Consider the following 24875-nt stretch of genomic DNA (forward strand, 5'->3'; position numbering starts at 1 on the left):
AGTATTTAAAAAAATCCTAAAAGTAATCACTTGTATCACTTTAAAAAATGAATGAACGAAAAATATATTTATAGTTCACGAATATATTTAAATAAAAATTATTGTCGATAACGAAATATTTTTTATTAATAAATTTTTCAAGCAATACAAATGATCATTCTTATTTTTTGTAAAACAAACTAAACTTTTAACTGCCACGGATTTACAGCGGTCCCGCCACGTTTAAGACAATTATGCGTTCAAAAGTCCGGACGTGAGGACATCCTAATGCCTAGACCATTGGCAATTATTCCCTTCCTTCCCCAAGAGCTACTTGGGAGTAGGACATAAGTACCAAAGTGAAGGACAGACAAAGAAAAAAAAAAGGACAGACAGAACAAATTTTTGACAGATCAAAATCTGTCGGGCAGGGGCTGATTTTTTTTTTTTGTGGACAATAGATGCTTCTGACTTGCCTTTCTACACATCCTTCAGTGCAGAGCCGAGGAACACGGTCCGGAAAGAGCGTTCACTCATCATCGTATCAGCTGGCAACTTTTGTAAGTCAATTGTAACCCATTCAACAATGACAGAAACGGTGGTAAAATACGCACTCGACTAAGGCAAGCGGCAGAGGAGAAAATGTCGCACGCTAGTCACCTTGGAGAAGGTACAGAAGATGCTTTGTTCAAGAAGTACGTGATGCGCGTGGGAGAGCATCCGGCCATGGAGAAAGACGAAGACTGTCGACATGCTCGTTTCCATGACATGGAAAACACAGCATTCCGACCACGAATACAACACAGAATCTGGTATAACGATCCCGTGATTAAAAAAAAAAAAAAAACTTGCTTCAGATGTAAATTGCAATAAATACCTCATGTCAGCACAACCACACGGAACTGGCACTAGAGTCGGTTACTGAACAAAGGTAAACAGGTCACAGTGTTTCACAATGTGCATTTCAACGTGGCCCTGAAGTTCCTAATTCTGGTATATCATTCATGCTTTCTGTCAACTCACCCACATACACTATTCGAAGAGGAAATGAAAGATTCCCATAAATGACAAAGCTGCTGAAATTATTTAAAGAATCTACATCAACCAAACCATTCATAATGCAAATCAGCAACAGTACATATTTTACACCTCTGCATGGGCAGGACACCTATCCTTCACTACCAGGGAGGTTACTTTGAGAAACTCGAATCATGGCAAAACCTGTCAAATTGATCTGCAAGATGAGAGAACTTATTACAATTTTGTGGCACCAGACGACCACATATAGTTTTAGGAGCATGAGGGTATAAAAAAGAAGAAGGCATTCTTGATTGTCTCTGAGAATACAGGATGACACCATTGGCCCAAATGTAACTGCATTCTTCATTCTTCAGGGCTTATGACCATGGATGTGGGAACTCGTCCATTTTATGAGGGGAAACTCATTCAGTTTTTATTTTGCAAATGGTTCATACTGGACATAAGATGATATTTCTGCATTTTATCACCTTTAGCGCCACTTAACTGATAAGTTGAAATTTTCAGAAGTTAAAGCTGGCCATCACATACAGCATATCTATGAATTTGAGCCCAACCATTAGTGAGCAAAATACAAGTCCCATGACTTTTTGTATAAGAGATAGCAAAGTATCCTTCACTAAATAACTCAATCAACAGCCTCACCGCCTACCCCAAATTCCCACCACAAAAACTGAGGAAGAAGACCAGCAAATGTACCACATAACATTTCATAAGATCAGTATCAAGAGTTCTATTCAAACCAACCTAAGGAAGCTTGGAGCAATGACGAAAGTCTCTGCAATTGCACTGTTCTCCTCCCTTGTCATAAAAAGTCAAATCTTCTTAAGCTGTAGATCCAGTAGATCAATAAAACATAAGGATGCTAAGACACAAATGCCAACAACAGAAGATTTTATTGACAGACCGGAGCCAATGCGAATAAAGCTAAACAGGAGCACTTTGGAGTACCTCCCAGGTCCAGTTACCAAGAAGATTATTCATGTCAACACAGCATAGGTTACAAGTTCCATAAAACTTCAATCCAACTTTATCATTGTAGATTCTGTGCTCTAACTCCTAGGTATTACTTCGATAGAACATGCAAAGCGAGTCCTCAGGTAGACCCTGAATCAGTTGATATTTCTTATGAAAATAACTCCAGAAAAATTTTATGAGTATAGCGCACATGTCCAGATTTAGGTATTTTCCTCTACCACAAAAAAGATCTAGGATAATGTAAAAATATCAAGAAGCTTCATTCAAATAAAAGCGAACTTTCTTTCCAGAAAATAAAAATGGACTTTACCATGAGAAAATTTTATATAAAAAGGAATGTCCTTTGCAAAGGCAAATTATAAGTTAGGCAGCAGAATAAATAAGAAAAACGGGAATATGGCTTCTTCTGATCCAAGAGTTCGATCCCTGTTCTAAAGGTAAAAACAGCAACTTCAGTCTCCCCTGAGGGAAAGATATCAGCTTGATCACATCCTCGTCTACAATTTGATCAGACGGGTCAGCCCAAAACCAAGAATGCCTATGCCTATTAGAGCACCAGCCTTTATCCCTCTCTCTTGACCAATGCTCCGGCTTCCATAACTCAAAAGATCAGCCGTTGTCCAAGCCAAGAAAGAAGGTCCATTTTCCTTTTTTTGCCTTTCCTTTGACTCTAACAAGAGGAAAGTTACCGTTCTAGCTCTTTTGGCCCTTGGGCATAGAGACCGACATCCAAGTGGAGCCATGCCGCTGGTCTATGTTATTCCTATCCAATAAATTTTTTGACAAGCTGAACCTAAGAACTACCTTGAACATTCAAATCAAAAATATCATTGTTGTTTCAAAGAATATTAAACTCTATTTCTTCAATTAATTTCAATAAGTGACTCATAACTTCTGCCAAACAATATGAAGATATTTCTAAGCAGATCATAAACATCTAATTTCTGAACAACAAGAGAAAGGCAAAACAAACAAACAAAAAAGTTTGGCTGGCTGCAAGAAGCAAATCAACATTAACCAAAAAGAAAAAAAATGCTTTGCTAAATCTGTTGTGGTGCAGGACAAAGCAAAATGAGTAAGCAATAACATCAACATGAAACATTAACACCAGAAAGATATCTTGCATGAATCACATATGCTTTCCCAAGTACACAGCACAAATAACCCATACCAAAACTTTAAGTACCTGATACGCAGTTACATCTCAGATATTGCCTTGAAGCCCTCTTTTTCAAGTGTTTTAGCTATGGAGATGTCACCTGTCTTGACAATCTTTCCATTCTCCTGGCGAACCAAGCAAAGAAGTGAGAACATTGTGAACCACTTTCTTAGAGTCAACAAAGAATTCGACACATCTTGACAATTATATATATCCTAAGTTCATATACCGCCAGAAAAATAGAAATCATATCATTCCTATTTCAAGTATCAGAAAGTCAGTGACAGAGGAATCACATGATGGGGTTAAATAATGCTTTTTAACAAACAAAAACAAATTAATATAAATCTTTACCCAAAAAAAAAAAACAAATTAATAGACATCTTTCATTCGTTTAAATAAGCAACTAAATTTATTAAAGAGCACCGAGGGGGTGCCTGACAGATTCTTCAGAGTTTTGGCTGAAGAGACATTCCTTTTTTTTTTCTCTAGAAGGGGGAGGTGGGGTTTGGTTCAAGAGATGCTACATAATCCTCAATGTTTTTCCCGAGCAAAATCTTTCATTTCCCACATAGTTGAGTATGCATAAGTGTTCATCTTTCTTTCCTTTCCCCTTGTTTGAGATGAGCAGAAAAATTGACTACCATATTGGTTCCTTCATATACTCCATAAATTGAACCAAGTTGTAGCCTTGCAGGAAAGAGAAAAGGAAGGCCTCACATAATTGAGCTGGCTTTTCACCATTGTGGGATTACCTTAGTTTTACCTTTCCATTTCAAGGTCACTATTCCCTTGACAAGAGCAATCATTGCTTCAATAAAGTCATTTGTTTAAAAAATGGTGAACACACACGACTTGTTAACAATGCTACCTCAACCCTTCTTTTCACATGAGTATTCCCTTGACAAGAGCAATCATTGCTTCAATAAAGTCATTTGTTTAAAAAATGGTGAACACGCATGACTTGTTAACAATGCTACCTCAACCCTTCTTTTCACATGAGTATTCCCTTGACAAGAGCAATCATTGCTTCAATAAAGTCATTTGTCAAAAGAATTGTGCGAACGCACGACTTACTAGCAAAGCAACCTCAGCCCTTCTTTTCACATGAGTATTATCATGCCAACCTCAATGTTGGGAAAAATATAGCTATTCAAACACTGACACACAACTTGGACAATAAAGTGTCATCAAATCCTGTCAAGGTACATGCCATTTACTTCTCACAAATGCATTATCAGAAAGGAATGTTGAACTTGTGCGAAGGATGAAAAAGATAAATTTGAACTTACCATTACATGGATATAACTAGGCTCTATGAACTCCAGGAGTCTTAAATAATGAGTGATCATCAGAACAGAATTCTTAGGAGTCAAAAATCCATTTACTGCTTTTGCCACATCTCGAAGTGCATCAACATCCAACCCAGAATCAATTTCATCCAATATAGACAATTCTGCCCCAAGAACCTGCAAATGCGTGCAGATACATCTTATGAAATTAACCAGGCAGGCTTGAGAGAGAGAGAGAGAGAGAGAGGCTACATGTTGCTTTGGAGAGATATATACAGCGCATATTCTTCATGTATTAGTTATGGGCAGGCTAGATAGTGTACAGGTGGGCTATATCAAACTCATTACCAATGTGACCCAATTTACAAATCTATAATATGCTTCTGTTTTAAAGGTGATAAAATAAAATACAGAAAAACCAACCGCAAGTTGCAAAATTTCGTTGCGCTTTCTCTCTCCGCCACTAAAACCTTCATTGACATTTCTGTTCAGGAAGTCTGCCTTCATGTTCAGAAGATCAAGCTTTGGATATACATAAGCCCAAAACTGCAAGAAAGAATTATCATGAGAACAAACATCAACCAACAGACTTCGTCTTATGCTAATGTAACAATCATCGAAAGTCACATAGCACAGCAAAATTTCATATAAAGGTAGAAATAAGCTAGACAAGTAAATGAACCTTAGCTTTTGGGACTGCTCTCATTTCTAAACACAGTCCAAGAAGTAAAAGCAAATATAAATCCAGGTAGCTAATCACCAACCAAAATGAAGACAAATGGGGGTGCATAGACTATCCAGTTGTAACGGCACAACCAAAAAGGTATCCAGCATATTTAGCAAAGCAGATGAATTTAGTACGCAATAAACATTAATGCAGCATAAGCTAAACAAACTCTTTTCTCAGGCACTTCAATTACCGTGGACAGCAATTCAAGTCATTTTAGCAAATGAAAGTGGGAAATATCAGCAAATGAAATAAATGAATGATACAAATGGGAAGAGAGTAACCACATGAATGGAAGACTGACTAAACTATTTGCATAATACAAATAGATGTTCCAATGTACAATTGTACACCTCAATTGGACTAAGCTCAGGCTGATTAAGCTTTCTTCTTCGAGCATTGTATGCCATGTTGAGAAAGTCAGCATTGCTGACACCGGGTATTTCAACTGGTGACTGGAAGCTCATAAATAGCCCAGCAAGTGACCGCTCCTCGGGTTCCATGTCAAGCAAATTCTCACCTCTGTACATCATACTGCCGCCAGTTACTTCATAATCTGGATGCCCAACAAGAACCTGCAATTTGATAAGTGCACTAAGTAACTTCCAGGCCCGCAGAAGAGATAGGTTAACTTCCATTTGAAACAGCCTGATGTATCTGAAGAAGAACACTGACAATAATAACAAGTAATTGACGAGCCAGCTTCCTGATGGTGAAAAGCCAATCATAGTAAAAGTAACCTTCTATAAAGAAAAGACACCAGTATAACATCACTAAAAATTTCCACAGCACCATCTTCAATGCAATAAGACGTGGACCCAGCTAAAAAAAAGAAGAGCAATCGTACAAATATGGAATTATGGAGCTCTCGCATGTTTCACCACAAGAAAGTACTTCAATCACGAAAATCTTGTTCTCACATTCAATCAACCATATTAGATCTTTCAGAAAAATTGACACAAAATTAAGCACAATCACCTATAAATGTTGACTTAGTGGCATAACATGTACTTGTTGCTGTTGTCGTCGTCCTAGTTCTTGCAGTGATCAACCAAATATGCTAAATGTCAATGTCTGCGGTATATGTTACTTTAGTTTCCCATCCCATTCTACGTGTCATTAACCATTTTATTTTAGTGCTCAGCCAATGTCTTAAAACAAATGAAACTCCAAGGCATAATCAGAAGATCAAATTAATTCGATTTCTGACCAAAAACTGAAGCCTAAGAAATGCATGCATGAATGTTAAGTTTGAGAAGTTAGGATCGAGATAACTGACAGTTGCAGGGAAAGAGAAATATTGAAACTAAGAGGCACGAAGTTAATTGGCAAACAAGAAGATGGGATCTGCAATGTAAGAAAATTTTCAGTTATAACTATGTAACAAATATATACCACACCGACAAAGCCAGGAACTGGAAATTTCAGGTAGAATTGACAAACAAGAAACTGTAAAAGATCCTCTTGATCAGGCACAGAGATAAATTCTCAATCTAGTAGGCACATTTTGTAACTCAATCATATGGTATTGTTCCATGAATGTTCCAACCATCCAGCATATAATGCATTTCATGTTTAGGGACTCAGAACAACTACTTTCAGATTCTGTCCAGCCATTATCGCTCTAATACATCAATGCCTGATCCGTTAATCACACAAATAACCTACCTTTGCAAATGTGCTCTTCCCAGAACCATTCTTCCCCATTACCGCATGGACCTAAAATAACAGTTTCAATCAATGTCAGAAATTTTTAAACATCTCCGAGCAAAATGTGGCATTGAAAATAAACACAAACTCACGTGTGGCAATTTATATCGACTCACAGATGCTAAATAAAGAGCATAGAAGAGCGTGCACACTTAACATATCAACACATTTCCAAAAGACAGAAAACCAAACAACTCTGTTTGTTACCCTCAATAAGAGTGACACCATCCCAAAAACAAAAAATTGATTGAAAAAAAGTCCCCCGAAGCTGAAAGAATTCTCAATTGACAATAAAAAAGCAAAGAGCAGACAACATAAGCTCATGACATCCACAGTGAAATCGAATTTGTCAAAGAACCTGCGAATTCCACCAACTCCAAGCTCCGTCGACCACTAGTTCAAGCCAATTACGTCCAACTAAACAGTTGAAGCTCAAACTCAAGACAGCGAAACGACACTGAACTGACCTCCCCCTCGTAGATGGCGAGGTTAACGCTTTTGAGAATCTCCTGCCCCGTCTCGGCAACCACGGCCGTCAAGTCCTTGACCTCGAGGAGGAGCTTCTTGTCCCCGCTCTCGACGGGCGTCGCCGAGCGGTCCACGGTCGAGAGGGCGGCTCTGACGGCGCATCGCGAGACGATCGGGACGGAGCGCAGGGTCGGGAGCCTGGAAGAGAGAGAAGAGGAGGAGGACGAAGGCCGAATTCTGTGGGAAGGAAGAGGAGGGAGAGTGCAGCGATTGCGGAGCGAGACCGCCGTGGGAGGCTGCGCGGTGGAGAGGGATGGTGCAGAAGCCATTGAAGAAGCCACTTTCTAGCCTGTTGAGACTTGTTGCTGGAGCCTTGCGTGCTAAAGTGGATCGCTCTACCTAAAACAGCTTTCTTAGCGAATAATGTTTATAATCTTTGTTTATCAAATTTCTCGTCTGCTATCCATGGTTCTTTTTTATTTTTATTTTTTTGGTTTTGTTGGGGGGTGGTGTTTTCCGAAAAGCTTTCGTCGAGGAATGTCGATTTTAGGTTTCGTACTGATTTCACTTGAAAATCGAAAATTGTTCATCGGAACATATTTCTTGCTTTCTGAAATCTCAAATCTGCCATGCATACCTTCAAACCCGAAGCCTGCCCTAATTTCGGGATCTATACATATTTCATCTGTACTCATAATTGAACGAATGCAGCAAATCGTTATATTTAATGGTCACCATTTCTTGCTACAATTTATTGATCGCAAATCATAATTAGACCCCCTTTTAAATATGAAATATTAACGGAATAAGAGTCTCAATTATAAATATCGTCGAAAATAAAAACTCAAATTAGTGATTTTAGATTACACACTCATCACCCGAGGGCATGGAATACCGTAAGAATGGGTAAAAAACATATCAAGGAAAACACAAAAAACTTATTACATGTCCCATTATGGGTTTTAAGTTTCTCAATTTTTGGAACCTAATCTACATTTCATACTTTGGAACCCGAAACCAGGCTGATTTCTTATTGATTTGGTTTTAGGTTTTATCTTGAAACCATACTCACTCCTATCTTTCTTCACTATTAATGTGATTTTTTTTGTCGGAAGGTTAATGTGGTTCTATGTGCAAACATTGATATGGTGAGCCACGTTGAAATGTCCCGTAACCGGTGTCGTTTTTGTCTAACTAGTGAGGGTTGGAGCTTTTTTTTTTTTTTTTGGGCCGGGGGTTGGTGTTGGTGAGTGGGTGGGTTTGAGAGATCGTGTTACATTTGCACTAGGATTATGCCTTAATAAGATCGAATTTCCTCGATCTTTGAACAATTCTTATTTATTATTTGATTGCGTAATGTGAAACACCTCATGTGTTTGAAATTATTTTTCATATTAACGGTTATGGTCATCAAATAGAATCAGTGTTATTCTATGCCATAACACAATCAAATCTACGTGTTCTCCGACGAGCGATTATGGAGGTTCAAAATGAATTGAGAGGTTAATTGGAAATCAAATGATTTATTTATGTATTTCTTCAGGGATAAGAAGTCTTAAAATTTGTTATGAAAGTATAATTGACTCCTCAAACGATAAAAAATTATAACCAAGTGTTAAAACTTGTCACGAAAGTACAGTTGAGTCATAAAATGATAAAAAAAAAATGCAATTGTGTCATGAAACTTGTCAAAAAATGCAATTGTATTTTAAAACTTTCAAAAATTACAATTAAGGCCTAGTTAAACAGAATTAACGAAAGGACTTGATTGCACAAATGCGACAAAATTTAGGACTTAATTATATTTTTGAAAGTTTTATGACTTGATTGCACCTTTTAAAAGTATTACAACTCAATAGTACTTTCACGAGAAGTTTTAAAACTTTAAGTGCACGTATCCCATATTCTTATAAACAATTATGGACATAGAATAAAGGGTAAATACTACGAAAAATCCTAAACTGGTATATATGTAACAAATTTACCTAAAACTATTTTTTGACCACAGAAAACTCTAAATTGGTGCACTTGAGATAAATTTATTCCAAACTGGTACACATGTGATAAATTTACCATTCGTTGTTTTTTATTAAATTTAACCGTCAAATTGCTAAGTTAGATAAAACGTGACAGTTCATGGGCGTATCAATTTAGGTTTTTACCTTATGTTTGTCAAAGGGGTATCAATTTGAGATTTTTCGAGGTATTAATCCAATTTAATGAAGGGTAAATTTGTCACGGGTGTATTAGTTTAGGATTTTTTTTATAGTAAAAAAATTAATTTATGGTAAATTTGTCATAGATGTATCATTTTAGGATTTTTGATGGTTAAAAAAAATAGTTTAGGGTAAATATATTAAGGGTGATTAGTTTAGGATTTTTCGTGATAAAAAAATAGTTTGGGGTAAATTTACCATAAGTGTAATAATTTGAGATTTTTCGTGATATTAACTCTTGAATAAAACCAGTGCTATTCTATGCCATGGGACGGCCAAATCTACGTATTTTTCGAGCTTTTGATAAGCAATCACGAGGGTTCAAAACTTAGCCTTGGATTAGTTGGATTTAAAGCTACTTTCTATTTATGTGTTTTTCCATGGGGAAAATAAGAAGCCTCGGAAGTACTTTGATGTTCGCCAGACATGAAAACGTCGATATTGATTTTCCAGTGTACTACTAATTTCGTCATTACTTTTGTCCTCGTAGATGCGCATAAAATAATGTAATTGCAAGAACTCATAAAACTCGTCAAAACTGTACTTTTTAAAAGTTTTTAGACTTTTCGACCAAAAAAAAAAAATTACAGAACTCGATTGCACTTTCGTGATAAATGTAGGACTTTCAATACACTTATCTTATTTTTTTTACGAGGAAAATAAGAATGCATCGGGAGTATTTTCAAAAAAGTATTTTATGCGTTCTGGCAGTTATAATAATAATACAAAGTACTACTTTGTTGTTCAGCTAGACATGAAAATGTCGATGTTGATTGTCCAGTGTACTATTAATTACATAATTACTGACGTTCCTGGTAGATATGCATATAATTAATCATATGAAGGCAAGAACTCCGAGAAAGAACCTGTAAAAATACCAAAAATCCTACGTTGTTTCCAACCAAATTCATCTCCATTTATACTGAACTTGCGAGTAATCCCGAGAATTCAGAAAAAAAAACATCGTTCTTCAACTTTCGAAAGCAGAAAAAACAGGCGCTTCGCAAGCCATGGCAGACCTTCCGGACGAATTAACAATGGATATCTTGTCGTGCAACGATGATAAATATGAGTTGGTGGGTTCGTGCAACGGGGTCGCGTGTTTGTCCACCTACGACGAGAACGACTTCACTCGATCGGAGATATTTCTCTGGAACCCATGGACCGGTGAATGGAGACGCCTTCCTCGACCCCGCTTCTTTGTGTCGGAAGTGATCGGCTTCGGATTCGTCTCCTCGCAGGGCAGCGGATCAGCACGCCTTCCTCGACCCGGCGATTTCAAGGTGGTCAACATACGGATAGAGTCCGGGCTCTTCATGGGCCGCTGCTCGCAGGTGGAGGTTTACAGCCTGAGGCGAAGTTCTTGGAAGCGGATCAGCAACGGGTTCCCTTGCGGGATCGACCACAAGTGCTTGGGCAACCAGGTCGTCTTCAGGAACTTCGTGTGCTGGTCGTACCAGTACGACGCGTCATTGGTCATGTTCGATCTTGTCGAGGAGGCTTTCCATCGGATGGTCCTGCCGCTGTCGATGCGCTTGCTGACCGAACAGATATGTCCGTTGGGAGGATGTTTGTGCCTGATCGGGTACAAGCCGTCGTGTCAAAGTCGTGAGGTGTGGATCATGAAGGAGTTCGGCATCGCCGAGTCTTAGACCAAGCTGTACACGATCGATCTATCTTCGACTTTGGGCGCCGCCGTCCTGCGATGCTTGCCGCTCGGGTTCGCTGGCTCCGAAACCATTTTCTTCGTCAAGAATTCCGTTTCCAGTCTGCATGTGGTGTCCTACAACGTAGAGACGGCAGAGTTTGAAGAATTCCAAGTCCAAGTCGATTCAATCCAGAGCTGTCGGCTGGTTTCCTACACACAGAGCTTGGTCTCTCTTATGGACACCCAGAAAAATAATTTTCTCAATTATATAGAGATATAGTTTCAGGAAGCAATAATAGAAATTTCGTGACCTCTCATGTTTCTCTTATCAACACCCAGACAAATAATCTCCGAGATCTGTCGTCAATGTATTAGTTTGAAATTTTCCGCGACATAAAAATTAGTTTGGAAATGCGACACGAAATACCGATTTGAGATTTTTCACGATACATAAATTAATTTTAGATAAAAGTGACCCGAACGTACCAGTTTAAGATTTTTTTTTCGCCTCTTCTGTTTTGTCCTTTTCTTTTTTAAGGAAAATATATTATCTATTAAGTTTTAAGCAAGCTCTTAATATTTTACTTTTAAGGATAGATATGACACGCTTGAGATAATTTACATATGAACGACTACAATCATTGAAATCGCTCTTAATAGCATAGTTTGGGATGGATGTGACATGAATCGGCTTCTTCCTTCTCGGTGCCTTGGAAGTATTTTCTTTTTCGGTTGGACATGAAATGCTGATGTAGTTGTCTACGGGGACAATTATCTAAAAAGTCATAAATTTATTGTACGACGATTAATTCAGTCATAAACCTTTTAATTGTGCCGATTTAGTCTTAAATCTTTCCATTTTGCCATTTTAGTAAATCTTCGGAAGTTGTGATAATTTAGTCCTAAACTTATTACTTGGATAATTGTCCGGAAGGATTATATTGATAATTTATCAAAGTATTTAGGATTAAATTGGTAAATTATTAAAATATTTATGACTAAATTGACAAACTTTGAAAAGGCTAATTAATGACTAAACTTAAGGACTAAATTGACTGCCTATTTGATGGTCTTACCGATACTCTGCTGTCAGCCACAGCTAATTTCGTCATTGTTTACCATCCTCGAAGATGTCTTTGCAAAGCAAGACGTACCGAGTCATCATGCAGGCGACAATACAATGGCAAGAACTCCAAGCGAGAACCCCCTTCAATAGGCCAAAGAACCCCGTTGTTTCCAATCGATTCATAGCCATTTTTATATCGAACTTGTGACCAAATCCCGACAATTCAAAAGACAGTAGAGGTGCGTAGCAAACTTGCAAGTCATGGCAGGCCTCCCAGACGAAATAACGACGGAGATCCTGTTGCGTCTCCCGGCGAAATCTTTGGTCCGATTCAGGTGCGTGTCCAGATTTTGGAACTCGCTGCTCACCTCGACCTCTTTCGTCGAAGCTTATTCCGATCGATCGTCGAGACTCGGCCACAAGTATCTTCTCAAGTACAATCGCAATGATTCCTCGAGGGTAGGGACATACGATTCGGGTAGTCGTTTGCTCTCTAATCTCTATCCTTCGTTTGATCTGAATTATGGTACATATGAGCTGGTGGGTTCATCGAATGGGGTCCTCTGTTTATACACCTAGAATGAAAACGACTACACTCAATCGGAGATATTCCTTTGGAACCCGTCGACCAACGAGCGGAGGCGCCTCCCTCAACCCCGCTTTTTCGTGTCGGAACTGATCGGTTTCGGGTTTGATCCCTCGCCGAGCGGCGGCTGTGTCGGCGATTTCAAGGTGGTCAACATAAGAATGGAAGGTGGGTTCTTCATGAGCCGTTGCTCGCAGGAGGAGGTTTACAGCCTGAGGCGAAATTCTTGGAAGCGGATCAGCAGTGTGTTCCCATGCGGGATCGATCCCAAGTGCTCGGGCAACCAAGTGGTCTTCGGGAACTTCGTGTGCTGGTCATACCAATACGACGCGTCGCTGGTCCTGTTCGATCTTGTCGAGGAGGTCTTCCATCAGATGGTCCTGCCAAGTTCGATGCGTGCGGTGACCGAGCACATATCGTTGTTGGACGGACGTTTGTCCCTGATCGCATGGAAGCGCTCGTGTCACAGTCGTGAGATGTGGATCATGGAAGAGTTTTGCGCTGCCGAGCCCTGGACCAAGCTGTACACGATCGATCTATCTTCGACTTCAAGCTCTATTTTGCGATATTCACCGCTCGGATTTGCAGGCTCTCGAAGCGTTCTCTTCGTCAAGAGCTCCTCCTCCGGTGAGCGTGTGGTTTCCTTCAACGTAGAGACAGCACAGTTTGAAGAACTGGAAGTCGAGGACGATTCAGTCAAGAGCTGTCGGTTGGTTACCTACACACACAGCTTGGGTTTCTCTTCCGAACACTGAGACAACTGATTTCTGAAATTTATGCCTAATTTATGGGTGGATTAGAATACCATTGCTTGACCGATTAATGGGGCAAACTTTCATCCGGAGAAAAAATAAAATAAAATTCTAAATCTATTATAATCGTGCTAATTCTAAACTTTTTTTTTTGTCAATTGAGTCTCGGACCTTTGTCCCAATTCATTTCATCCAGCCAATTTTAGTCGACCGATATTGACGTGTTGCAGACGTGATGATTTTAATTATTTTTTTTTACATTTTTTTTCGCTATTTTGGCTATGGGTCGTAAATGCCGGGGTCGCCGGCCCTCGCCGGCTACGGGCGAGGGCGCTACGCCCCTCGCTGGCCCCTCGCGAGGGTTCCACGGCCTTCGCCGACCCTCACCTATGGCTAGCGACCTTGGCCGACCCTTAGCCAAAAAAGAAAAAGTACAATAATAATAACAATAATTCAAAACATTATTAAAATTTGCTTAATGATTTTCAGCCAAAATTGATCGGATGGACTAAATGTTGGGGTGTGGTTCATGTCCCTTTTTCTCTAGGAAAGCACGGGAGTCTGGAGGGCTGTCCCAACAAGGGTCATGGGGGCGGCGCCCTAGAGCTAGCAGAAGCTTTTTATAGTTTTGGCAGATATTTTATTAGCAATTTGAGCTTGAGCCCATGAATGAATACTATTGTATATACAATTTTTTCGCTTGTAATTGAGTGATATAATAAAGAGTTAGGAAATACTAATGCAGCCATAATTTAAGGTGAGCTAAGATAAACATTTGCATTTCAATTTATTTTTTCTCTATGCTTTACTTCATTGTGATTTGTGCGTTCAATCCTAACAGTAAATTGGCACAAATGCAAAAGGTTTAAATCGAAAAACGAAACTCATATGCTTTTTTTTATCGATGGAGGGTATGAACCACACTTGCACTGATATGACAAATTTTAATAACATTTTAGTATTTTTGAATTTTTTTATTAATTATTATTTTTCACCAACTGTGGCTGGCGAGGGCTTGGCGGCCCTTGCCCGTCCTACCCCAAGTGTGGGCGAGACCATCGTGGCCGTAGGCGAGGGCACCTCGCCCAAATCTAGGTGAAAGCAGCCTCGCCTATGGCTGGAGCGGCCATGGCGGTGATCGATTGGTGTCTGGTTTGATCCCTCGACTACTAGCGGCGATCTCAGCAATTTCAAGATGGTCAATGTAAGTACAGATTGTGGGTTTTTTCACGGGCCGTCGCTCGCAAGTGGAGGTTTACAGCCTGAGGGCAAATTCCTGGAAGCGGATCGGCGATGTATTCCCTTGTGGGATCGATGACAAGTGCTCGGGCAATCAAGTTGGCCTTCAGGAATTTCGGGCTTTGGTGCTACCAATACGAGACGGTGTTGGTCCTGTTCAATCTGGTCGATGAGGTTTTTCCATCGGATGGTCCTGCCACATTCAATGCGTTCGGCGACTGAGCAGATATGTTTGTTCCCGGTAGCATCTAAGCCGTCCTATCGTAGTGTGGGAAGGTGGATCATGAAAGAGTTCGGCATTGCCGAGTCCTGGACCAAGTTTTACGCGATAATACTATCTTCAACTTCAGGCGGCCTTCTGCAATATTCACTACTTGGATTTGCAGGCTCTCAAGGCATTTTCTTCACCAAGGCCTCATTTTTGGGTCTGCATCTCGTGTCCTACGACATAGGGACAGCACGGTTTGAAGACTTCGAAGTTTATGGAATCGATCCCCCCCTTAACTGTCCAAGAATATCGAGACTTTGGGCTTTCCGGACATGTACTTTAGGAAATGGTTCATGCATGTATCGATATTCCTTTTTATATCTCATCGAGGTTGATTCAGTCCAGAGCTGCCGGTTGGTATCCAAACCACAGAGCTCGGCTTCTCTTAAGAACACTTGGACAACAAATTTTCTAGAACTTATATGTATTTATTGATAAATTGGAATTACGTTGCTTGACTGAATAATGTGGCAAACTGTCATCTGAATAACTTTCTGAAAGGGGCACCAGAAGGAGTGAAGGGCAATCCAAGAATTACTTCCTCTGTCATTGTTTCACAGAGAGCAAAAACGACATGCTTTGTCCATGCCCGAAAGCAATAGAAAAGGAATAAGCATCAATGAATCCATGAACGGGAAACCATAAAAACACCCGCCTTGTCTTGCAAACAACAATTCTATATCCGAACTAGATAGAGATTGAGAAGTAAACCCAGACAAGAGTGTTTCAAACCCACAAAGAAGGTGGAGAGAGAGAGAGAAAGAGAGAGAATGGCGGCGAGATCGGGAACAGGACGATCACCGACCTCTTCGTCTTCACGACCCAGTTATGAAGACATCGAACCGAAGTCAGCAGAGTGGAAAGAAGAGAAAAGTGCTCATATTTTGAATGTCCATCTTCCAGGTACATACGAATTTTTATGATGTAGTATTATTCATATATCAATGTACGAAAAGAGAGACTTTTTCATATGGCGAAAGCGAAAATTCTCGCTTGTCATCTTTGAAACATTGCAGGTTTCGTTAAGGAGCAGATCAGGGTAACCTACGACGACAGCTCGCGCTCCTTCAATGTCCAAGGAGACCGTCCCCTTGGGGACAACCGGTTCGGCCGTCTCAACAAGGATTTCGCCATCCCGGACAACTGCAAGATGAAGGACATGGAGGGCAAGTTCCAGGATGAGGTGCTCACGATCACAATACCAAAGGAATACGTCTCCCCATTCTTTGGTCCTAAAGAAGCCACCACAAGTGCACAATCAGCACCAGAAAATGCCCCAAGCGTCACTCATAAGCCGCCAGCGATCAGCGAGCCACCAAAGGTACCCCCATCAGTGCCACCGCCGAACGGGAAATCTCTTGAGCCGAATAGGCGGAAAGAAACAACGGGGAAGGAAATGAAGAGTGCCAATGACACTGATGATGCTAAGAAGAATAAGACGAGGGAAGGGAAGGTGGGTGAACCAGAGAAGCAGCTGCTTGTGAATGTGAGTGTGGCGGCTCTTGTGCTTGTGGCACTTGGGGCTTATGTTGGTTACAACTTTGCTTGTCCTAGGTCGGCAAAAGACTAATCTACCTTAGCATCATGTCTGAATAAATGTTCATCACATGGTTATGGGTGTAAAATAATATCAGAGGCAGTGAAAGTATATACATGTGCGCTTCTTCAAATGCATATTTGTATAGTACCTTGAATGGTAGCAATCTATATGTCTTGACTGTGATTTATTCAGATATCTCAGCTTCGTGCATTCTTGCCCCGGAAGCAATTGAGTTCACGAGGAATTCCATCTATGCTCAAGCGCTTTGGAGTGATCATAACTTCCATGCATACTCTGTTTGTTTAGGCTAATCCGTGCCTTGTTCGTTATCGGTCCATCCATATTGTCCGGTGTTAATGAATGCACGATTGTATTAGCTCATTATATATGATGTCGGGAAAATTCCAAATAAAGGCTGAAGTGCCGTCATTTTTTCAAATAAAAGTCTCGGGTGGACTTTTTTTTATTTATTTAAATAAGGTATGAAGTGACCATATTAATTTCAAATAAGGGCCTAAAGTACCCAAATTGTCTCAAATAAGGACTTTTGGCTGGCCAACGAGCATATGACTATTCAAGCTGTCGGAAAAGGGGTATTTTAGTCAAGTAAACTCTAAGTATATTTTTGTTTAATTTTTTGATTTTTTTTTACTTTTCTATTTTCATTTTTCTTTTTGGCCTCTTACATCTCATCCTTCCTTTCTTCAAACGGAACGAAAAAGCCTAGAATCAGATCGATTCTCTAAATTCCTTTTTGTATATTCCCAGCTATTCACGGAACGTAACAAGGAGATGAAGACTCATCTTCTTTCGGAAGAAATCGGAAAATTTCTTGGGAATCCTACAAGATCTATTCTTCCTTTTTTCTCCGACAAATGTTTCTTTTGTCTCTTCTAGGTGATCGGAACCGCCGGCCTCAGGTGAGGGCTGCCCTTGCTGGCATCAGGCAAGAGTGGCCCTCACCTGGGCGAGTGAGAGCAGCCCTCGCCTGGCCTTCTGCTGAGTACCAAGATACAGCAGTGTCAACCAGCAAGCACTAAAGAAGTGGGAAGTTCATGCTCAGCATACATACAGAGTGTGGGTCACAAAAATCCACCCGTCCCAATCAAATGAATATTGTCTAGCGGAAGGAGAGAGAGAGAGAGAGAGAGAGGAGAGAGAAGACATAGATAGCAAACGCAATGGGGACAATTGAGGAACAATGCGGAGACCAAACCTTCATTAAGTCACTGAAAACCTTGCCATATGATTTTTGTCTTCATCTTTCTCGTGATACCCTGTGAATGAACCCGCACACCTCTTGTCCTTTACCTTGGAGACTATGAGATTTCTCATTTTTGTCTTATATGTAACGTGATAACTATGTTTATATTGAATTTATTGTTTGATTGTTGTAGGCACGATAATGAACATAAGAAATTGCTGATCCATCTAATTCCTTGTGCTTTATCTGTTGCTATTTTTTCTCCATCAACCGAGTGGGCCATAATTTGTTTAATACCTTCTGATATAATTCCCAGCCTATCATCTTCCTGTCATTTATACATCACATGTGATACCGAATGTGCCACAGAAAAACAGAACATTCCGACCCTATGTTCACGGGACATGAGTCGTACGGGGACATCCTGCAAATCTCAAGAACCGATTAGGTCTGGGTCATTTGGTCTTTGTAATGAGCTTGACACGAAACAGTTTACATGCAATTAGTGAAGTTAAATAAGTAAAGTCTTGTTTTCAGACCGCTTTAATCCTCTGAAAACTTGGGGAATCTCAAAATACCGTGAGACCTTTTCATCTGGTGCAGTTGGTCAGTTTCTGACATCAATATAGACCCAAAACATGCAAAAAGAAAAGAAGAAAAGTTGTCATCACCCTTCCGTATATTTTGTGCACCGCGAGATTTTTCTCGTGACTGCAGCAGAATCTGGTTTGTCTTTGCTCAATGAGTTTTCAATGTTCCAAAAGGAAAAGGTCAAGATTAGGTCTTGCTCAATTTTAATAACGTTTGCATTCGACAGATAGTTAACATCCACCATAAAACCTTGTTTATTGGCATGCTGTACTTTGCATTTTGTCTTGTCCGGTGGAGGAACATGGCTTCCTTTATTGCCCTGTACATACATTCTCCCGTGAATTCATAACTTCTCTCTAGACTAATGGCAGAACTGGCGAGAGAGAGAGAGAGAGAGTTCAATCCATTCATCTTACAGTTCTTCAAAATCTCTGGAAATTCCTCCATTTTCATCTTAACATCTCTGTCTCTCATGGCCAAGCAGGCATTCAATCCATTTCTACTTGTCCTTCTGGTAATATCAATTTCAACCCACCACTCAGATCAGCTCGAATACTCCCAATCACAAGCTCTCTTCAGAGTCCAGAAGCTCTTCCACTACCCACCGGCTCTGAGCAGCTTCCACAACACCACAGATTTGTGCAATATTGACCCAACCCCATCCTTCACATTAGTCTGCTATGAAGACAGCTTGACTCAGTTGCAGATCAATGGCCAAGAAGGGATTTTCCCACTCCCTCAGCATTTTTCCACCTTTGATTTCTTTTCCACTCTCACCGCTTTTTCAAGCCTGAGAGTCCTCACTCTGGTCTCTCTAGGGCTTGGAGGGCCTATACCTGATGTGGTTGGGAATTTGTCTTCTCTTGAAATATTGAACATGAGCTCCAACAGCTTCTATGGTGCAATTCCTGAGGAGGTTTCTCATCTGAAGAATCTGCAGACTCTCATACTTGATCACAACAGGTTGGTGGGTCAAGTACCCAGTAGGGTCAGCTCTCCTTTACTCCTGGCTGTCTTGAGTTTAAGGAACAACTCATTGAATGGGTCACTTCCAAGTACATTTTCATCTATGGAATCACTCAGGATTCTGGCTCTCTCAGGAAATGGCCTATCTGGGGAAATTCCTGATCTTCACAACTTAACTAATCTTCAAGTTCTTGATTTAGAAAACAACAACTTTGGGCCACGTTTTCCTAACTTATCCACCAGATTGGTCTCCCTAAACTTCAGGAGGAACAAATTCGCACTTGGCATTCCTGAGAAACTAAGATCATTTTATCAGCTCCAGAAGTTTGATGTTTCTCTGAATGGATTTGTGGGGCCCTTTTTGCCACTGCTGATGTCTCTTCCTTCAATGAGGTATCTTGACATTAGTGGGAACCAGTTCACAGGAATGCTCTTGCAGAACATGTCCTGTAGTCCCGAACTTGCATTTGTGAACATGTCTTACAACCTCTTGACAGGAGACTTGCCCACTTGCCTCGAATCTGAGTCTACGGTTGTTCTTTATTCCAAAAACTGCCTGAAAAATGAAGATCAGGAGCAACGCCCATTGGTTTTCTGCCACAATGAGGCTTTGGCAGTCGATGTTTTGCCTCCACAGTGGAAGCACGAGAAAAGAAGTGGTAAAGCTAAAGCAGCTCTTGTGTTTGGTGTAGTTGGAGGAGTTGTTGGAGCAGTCACAGCTATGGCCCTGGCATTTTTCTTGGCTTTTATGAAGCTACAGCGGAGAAGTGAAGATCAGCCACCTACGGCGCAATTGATAACGGAAAAGGCGTCGACCACTTGTAATTTGAAGCTGCTTTCTGATGCAAGTAAGATCCATGTTCAGCCACAAATTAATTCTTATTGACTATTATAGACTAGAGTCCGTGTTGTGACTTGTGAGGGAATACTCTTCTGTCTTCAGGATACATATCACAGACAATGAAAATGGGAGCCAGCATCCCAGCCTACCGGACATTTGCTTTGGAGGAGCTCAAGAATGCTACGAATAACTTCGATAATTTATGTTTATTAGAAGACGGTTCACATTGTCAGGTTTAAGTTTTCTTGAACAGGATCAATTCTCAATCTCTTAACGGATTTAGCAACTCTGACATAGGATCATTGTGAATTGATAATGCTGAATCGCACAGAATAGAAAAGTTGCCATTGCATTTCTCCCGGAACATGAAGTTCAAAGGAAAACATCATTTGATTCATTAACATGAAATATTCTTCTTAGAGCCGATGAACATACAAATACACTATCTGTACCAACTTAAATTAAGTATTACTTATCTTTTCTATGGAGAAAATTCTGAAGACTAAAGTGCAACTGAAGTTGTGTGTGCATACTATCATTAAATACTGCTGGGATTATGACTTCCTTTCTTTACCTAAACCATGTTATCAGATATACAAAGGTAGGCTAGCAGACAGCACACTTGTCGCTATTAGAAGAATCAAAACGGAAAAAAGACACAGTTCTCAGTACTATATGCCCATCATTGAGAGGATCTCTAAGCTCAGACACGAAAATTTGATTAGTACTCTTGGACACTGCTTCGAGTGCTACCCCGAAGATTCCAGTGTTTGCAGAATCTACCTTATGTTTGAGTTTGCTGTGAATGGGACGCTCAGAGACCAAATTTCTGGTAAGGTGTTTCCTAAAATAGTCCTTACAAAATCAATTCCCAAATCAATTCGTATAGAGCGATTTGTCTAGAATAGTGAAAGCTTGTAAATAGCAAATAAATTGCCCACCTTCTTTAGTTATGGTAGTCATTTAACATCTTATTGCATGTTATTCAATTACCACTAATCGAATTTGATTCTCCGGAGCTCCTTCTAGTACATGTTTGGCAGATATAGCGCACTAATCACTTGTTTTTTCTACCAAGAATCAGAAGTCTAGTACTAAATGTAACTGACTACTTTTACTTGGAGAATGAGCTGAATTTTTTCCTTCTACATCTTCAACAAGGTATTTTATCTTCATCTCTTCCCTCAGGAGGACATTTAAGGAAAACATTTTCTTGGACTCAGAGAATTGTAGCTGCTATGGAGATCATGAAGGGTATTCAGTTTCTGCATACAGGAATCGTGCCCGGTGTGTACTCTAATAACATGAAGATTACAGACGTTCAGTTGGATCGCGATCTTCACGTTAAGCTCAGCAAATACAATCTACCCCTCTTATCGGACGATTGTGGACGGGTGGGTAGTTATAATGATAATTAGATATGCATGTTAATGTAGTGTGCTTGGCGGTGGATACTGAACATTTCTTTGCCACAACTTTCCTTCAGGCTAGTTCACGTGTTCAGCTGCCCAGAGCCATAGGAAGTAACCGCACAAGGTATAGCATGAATTTGTCATTGAAGCGATTCCCCTAATTCCTTCCCTCCAGCTTCCCTTCTCCTTCCTAATCCGAGAAAATGTAAAGAAAAGCTTTCATCTTGATGCAACTGCATGTGCTAGTTCATCTGTGCTGGTCAGTTATCCCCAACTTAGTGGCCTCATTTTCTTCACCGTTGATGTTCTTGAAGACATTCATGTGCACTTCCTAATGGTATCTCACTCATACAGGTATTTCATATCAGAGATTATCATCTATTATTCTTCATTTATGCAGGGGAAAAGATAATGAAAAGAGTGATGTCTATGAAATGGGAGTGATTTTGCTAGAACTCATAGCAGGAAGGCCGATCACGTCCAATAATGAAGTTCGTCTTTTGAAAGATCTTGTAAGTACTTTTCTTTTTCAGTTTCATTGTGGTCCTTGGAATCAGATAGAATAAGTGGAGAATGTCCTTGTAACTTGCCCAAGTGACACAAAGGATGGATTTCAACGAGCCACAAAAAAGCAGCAATTGTCATTCCTAGTCAAATGTCACAAAACTTCTACCACTTTGTTTTGTTGCAGGTACAAGTAAGCTTGTTAGCTGACGATGGTGCGCGAAGGAGCATAGTAGATCACACTTTGCAAAAGAAGTGTTCAGATGAATCACTCAGAGTAATGATGGATATTTGCATCAGGTGTTTGTCTGAGGAGCAAAGTCATAGGCCATCTGTCGAGGATGTGCTTTGGAACTTGCAGTTCGCCACACAGGTTCAAGATTCGTTGAGGCATGATTTCCAATTTGATCAAGATCTCACGGTGCCATCGTTTCTGGAATTGTAAATGTTGACTTCGTCTGCATTTTCCATATCAAAAATTGCAAATGCAGGATGAACCTTTTTTATTTCCCGCCACTTGAGGTACATACAAGCAATTGGGAAGTTGTTTTTTGAAGGCCCCAGCGAATTTTTCGAGAGAAAATTCCGCGTTAGCGCTTGACACGTTTATATTATTTGTTTCATGTTGATGAATTGTATTACTAACATGAATTTAGCTTGCTCCTGGTCATTCTGGTATCAAACATTCCTGTTTATGGAGAGCTTGGCTGAGGCAGTACATTGCCTGATCTAGTATTGACGTTTGTTACAGTAGAACTATTCAAGTCCACAAAATAGAGGTTGTTCTATCTATTCTGAACATCATGGGTTTCGGTGGAATGAAGAGGCTCAAGGGAGGAGAGTACCATGAAGTAGCGGTACAAATCTAGACACCACAACCATCCGCTAATACGGGGAATTTTTGGTATTCGAAATTCAGACACAAATTGTGACTGCAAGTATGCCGAATTTCCTGTTTATTGGCAGATCTTATCTAGTCAAAGTTTTCCTTTTTATTAGCTTCCTGAATTCATAAATATCGTTCTTCACAATCCTCGACAATGAATCTGAACGTTCCAATCCTATCCTCGAACTTTTTCCTTTCATGGAAGATATGAGTATCTGAATCTGGATAAAGTGCAAAAATTTTCCTTTCTTGGCCTTTTGGCTAAGACCACAGTGGACACGTAAGAAATAGCCCAACATGTCCTGGTGATGAGTATCTTGGCAAGTTGAACCTCAAAGAAGCCATCACAAATTACCCAAATAGATTTACAAATTATGGAAAGAAAGAGGCCGAAACAAGCAGGGTATATCGATTCCTATACCATGGAAATTGGTAACCAAATCCTCTCGAAAACAATTACTTCATTTGGCAGTTGGCTCCAGCTTTCTTTGCATCTTTGCCCTATATATAGAGCACAACAATGCCCTTCCTTCAACCTGAATCATAGAACCAACAGAACCCCCTAGAGAAAACAGAGAGAACATGGGAAGCACAACGTCGAATCGCCAATTGGCTGCTAAAGTTCTATTCTTCTTGATCATCATGTTCATGAGTTCAAACCCAGCGAACTCAATAACATGTCAGGATGCCTTGAAAGTTATACTTCCCTGTGGACCATTTGCTTTGGGCACAGTTCCGCCTCCACCGAGTGCCGCGTGTTGTTCGGGTGCACATACCTTGGCGAGCATGGCAGATTCCACCGAAGCACGCAGGACTCTGTGCCAATGTTACAAGGACATTCCGCCTTCTGTAGGGATCAAGCCTGAGAGAGTCCAACAGATTCCTCAGTACTGCAAGGTTGATGTCACCATCCCAACTGACCCTCACGTTGATTGCAGCAGGTGAAACCTCTTTTTCTCTATATGGTAACTCTTGATTGCCTCCATCAAATTCCAATGGGGAAATTCGATCTTGCAGAGACACTCGGTCGACATAGATTCACGTTACGTATCCACAAGTTTTCCCTGTATGAGACGATCTCATATGACATGATATGATATCAGAAGATTGTCTACACAAAATTCCCTGTTTGTGCATTGTCACCTTCGTGCACATATCGAGAGATCTAACTCTGAAATTTACTCTATTGAAGCAACAAACAGCTCCTATAAACTGTCATTGACAATAGGACCGTCTATCTTGTCCTCCTTTCTAGCATGGATTAATTTGGTAATCACATGAACGCTGATATAAGCTATGCGCATCGTTTGTTCAAGAATAAGAACTGGAACGGATTTAATGGCCTGTTCCAGACAAGGTTTGTTTTGGCAGAGTATGAATCTAGGGAGCGAAACGAGGCTTATGATTGTATGTACCCAATCGACTACTGAGAGTTGTAGAATGCGTGTTTTCCTTAAAAGTCATACATTTGCAGATGCGGACATGTTTTAGCGTGTCGTGTCAGATCGTATGCTGTGGCTTGATGCTTGTCCATTCTTTAGTTATGGAAGAACTTAGTTCATTATGTATATGGGCTGTGATCTTGGTATGATAATCGCTCTAGTGATGCTTGGGTATAATCTCATTTTTCCTTTCTTTGGCTCTTTGATGGAAGCATTCCGTGAAGGAGGAAATCTCCAGATGGGTCCTGATATTCAAGTCAAGACGTTTGCGGAGACAGCAGAGGACACATTGCCAATGTCTTAACATGTTCATGTAATAATCGAATAAGCAATGTGAATGAAGAGGCCATAATTTTCTCAACT

The 24875-nt window shown here is 40.3% G+C and overlaps 6 protein-coding genes across 13 annotated transcripts; 5 read left to right on the top strand and 1 right to left on the bottom strand.

Annotated features, from left to right (window-relative positions):
• Positions 1-846: 846 nt before the first annotated feature.
• LOC115755699 (ABC transporter I family member 6, chloroplastic) lies at positions 847-7750 on the bottom strand. 6 transcript variants are annotated; one of them, XM_030695200.2, is made up of 9 exons: positions 7351-7750; positions 6842-6892; positions 5527-5748; positions 4870-4992; positions 4447-4623; positions 3182-3279; positions 1765-1818; positions 1505-1555; positions 847-1213 (listed from the first exon to the last, which is right to left on the bottom strand). In XM_030695200.2, exons 1-6 carry the CDS (start codon positions 7678-7680, stop codon positions 3193-3195), a joined length of 990 nt encoding a protein of 329 aa, XP_030551060.1. In that variant the 5' UTR covers positions 7681-7750; the 3' UTR covers positions 847-1213; positions 1505-1555; positions 1765-1818; positions 3182-3192. The 6 variants fall into 6 exon arrangements, with proteins under 6 accessions (XP_030551060.1, XP_030551058.1, XP_030551053.1 ...); XM_030695198.2 differs by having other exon boundaries at positions 1765-1875; XM_030695193.2 differs by having other exon boundaries at positions 1765-1847; positions 7351-7749.
• LOC115755692 (probable inactive leucine-rich repeat receptor-like protein kinase At3g03770) lies at positions 4677-22867 on the top strand. Of its 3 annotated transcripts, XM_030695180.2 has the most exons (8): positions 4677-4693; positions 18843-20275; positions 20371-20501; positions 20860-21100; positions 21457-21662; positions 21755-21804; positions 22081-22192; positions 22372-22867. In XM_030695180.2, the coding sequence occupies exons 2-8, from the start codon at positions 18934-18936 to the stop codon at positions 22627-22629; spliced, it is 2340 nt and encodes a 779-aa protein (XP_030551040.1). In that variant the 5' UTR covers positions 4677-4693; positions 18843-18933; the 3' UTR covers positions 22630-22867. The 3 variants fall into 3 exon arrangements, with proteins under 3 accessions (XP_030551040.1, XP_030551039.1, XP_030551038.1); XM_030695179.2 differs by lacking the exon at positions 4677-4693 and having other exon boundaries at positions 18739-20275; positions 21460-21662; XM_030695178.2 differs by lacking the exon at positions 4677-4693 and having other exon boundaries at positions 18740-20275.
• Positions 10578-11393, top strand: LOC115755729 (F-box/kelch-repeat protein At3g23880-like). The gene has a single exon (XM_030695243.2). The coding sequence runs from the start codon at positions 10578-10580 to the stop codon at positions 11217-11219; it is 642 nt and encodes a 213-aa protein (XP_030551103.1). The 3' UTR covers positions 11220-11393.
• LOC115755730 (F-box/kelch-repeat protein At3g06240-like) lies at positions 12543-13622 on the top strand. The gene is made up of 2 exons (XM_030695244.1): positions 12543-12740; positions 12861-13622. Exons 1-2 carry the CDS (start codon positions 12543-12545, stop codon positions 13620-13622), a joined length of 960 nt encoding a protein of 319 aa, XP_030551104.1.
• LOC115755731 (inactive protein RESTRICTED TEV MOVEMENT 2-like) lies at positions 14827-16879 on the top strand. Its single transcript, XM_030695245.2, has 2 exons — positions 14827-16029; positions 16143-16879. The coding sequence occupies exons 1-2, from the start codon at positions 15897-15899 to the stop codon at positions 16694-16696; spliced, it is 687 nt and encodes a 228-aa protein (XP_030551105.1). The 5' UTR covers positions 14827-15896; the 3' UTR covers positions 16697-16879.
• A 691-nt stretch (positions 22868-23558) lies between the features above and the next one.
• On the top strand, positions 23559-24854 carry LOC115755701 (non-specific lipid-transfer protein AP10-like). Its single transcript, XM_030695205.2, has 2 exons — positions 23559-24011; positions 24725-24854. The coding sequence occupies exons 1-2, from the start codon at positions 23653-23655 to the stop codon at positions 24732-24734; spliced, it is 369 nt and encodes a 122-aa protein (XP_030551065.1). The 5' UTR covers positions 23559-23652; the 3' UTR covers positions 24735-24854.
• The last annotated feature ends 21 nt before the right edge of the window (positions 24855-24875 follow it).

The sequence above is a fragment of the Rhodamnia argentea genome, chromosome 8, assembly GCF_020921035.1.
Source record: "Rhodamnia argentea isolate NSW1041297 chromosome 8, ASM2092103v1, whole genome shotgun sequence".
NCBI lineage: Eukaryota > Viridiplantae > Streptophyta > Magnoliopsida > Myrtales > Myrtaceae > Rhodamnia > Rhodamnia argentea.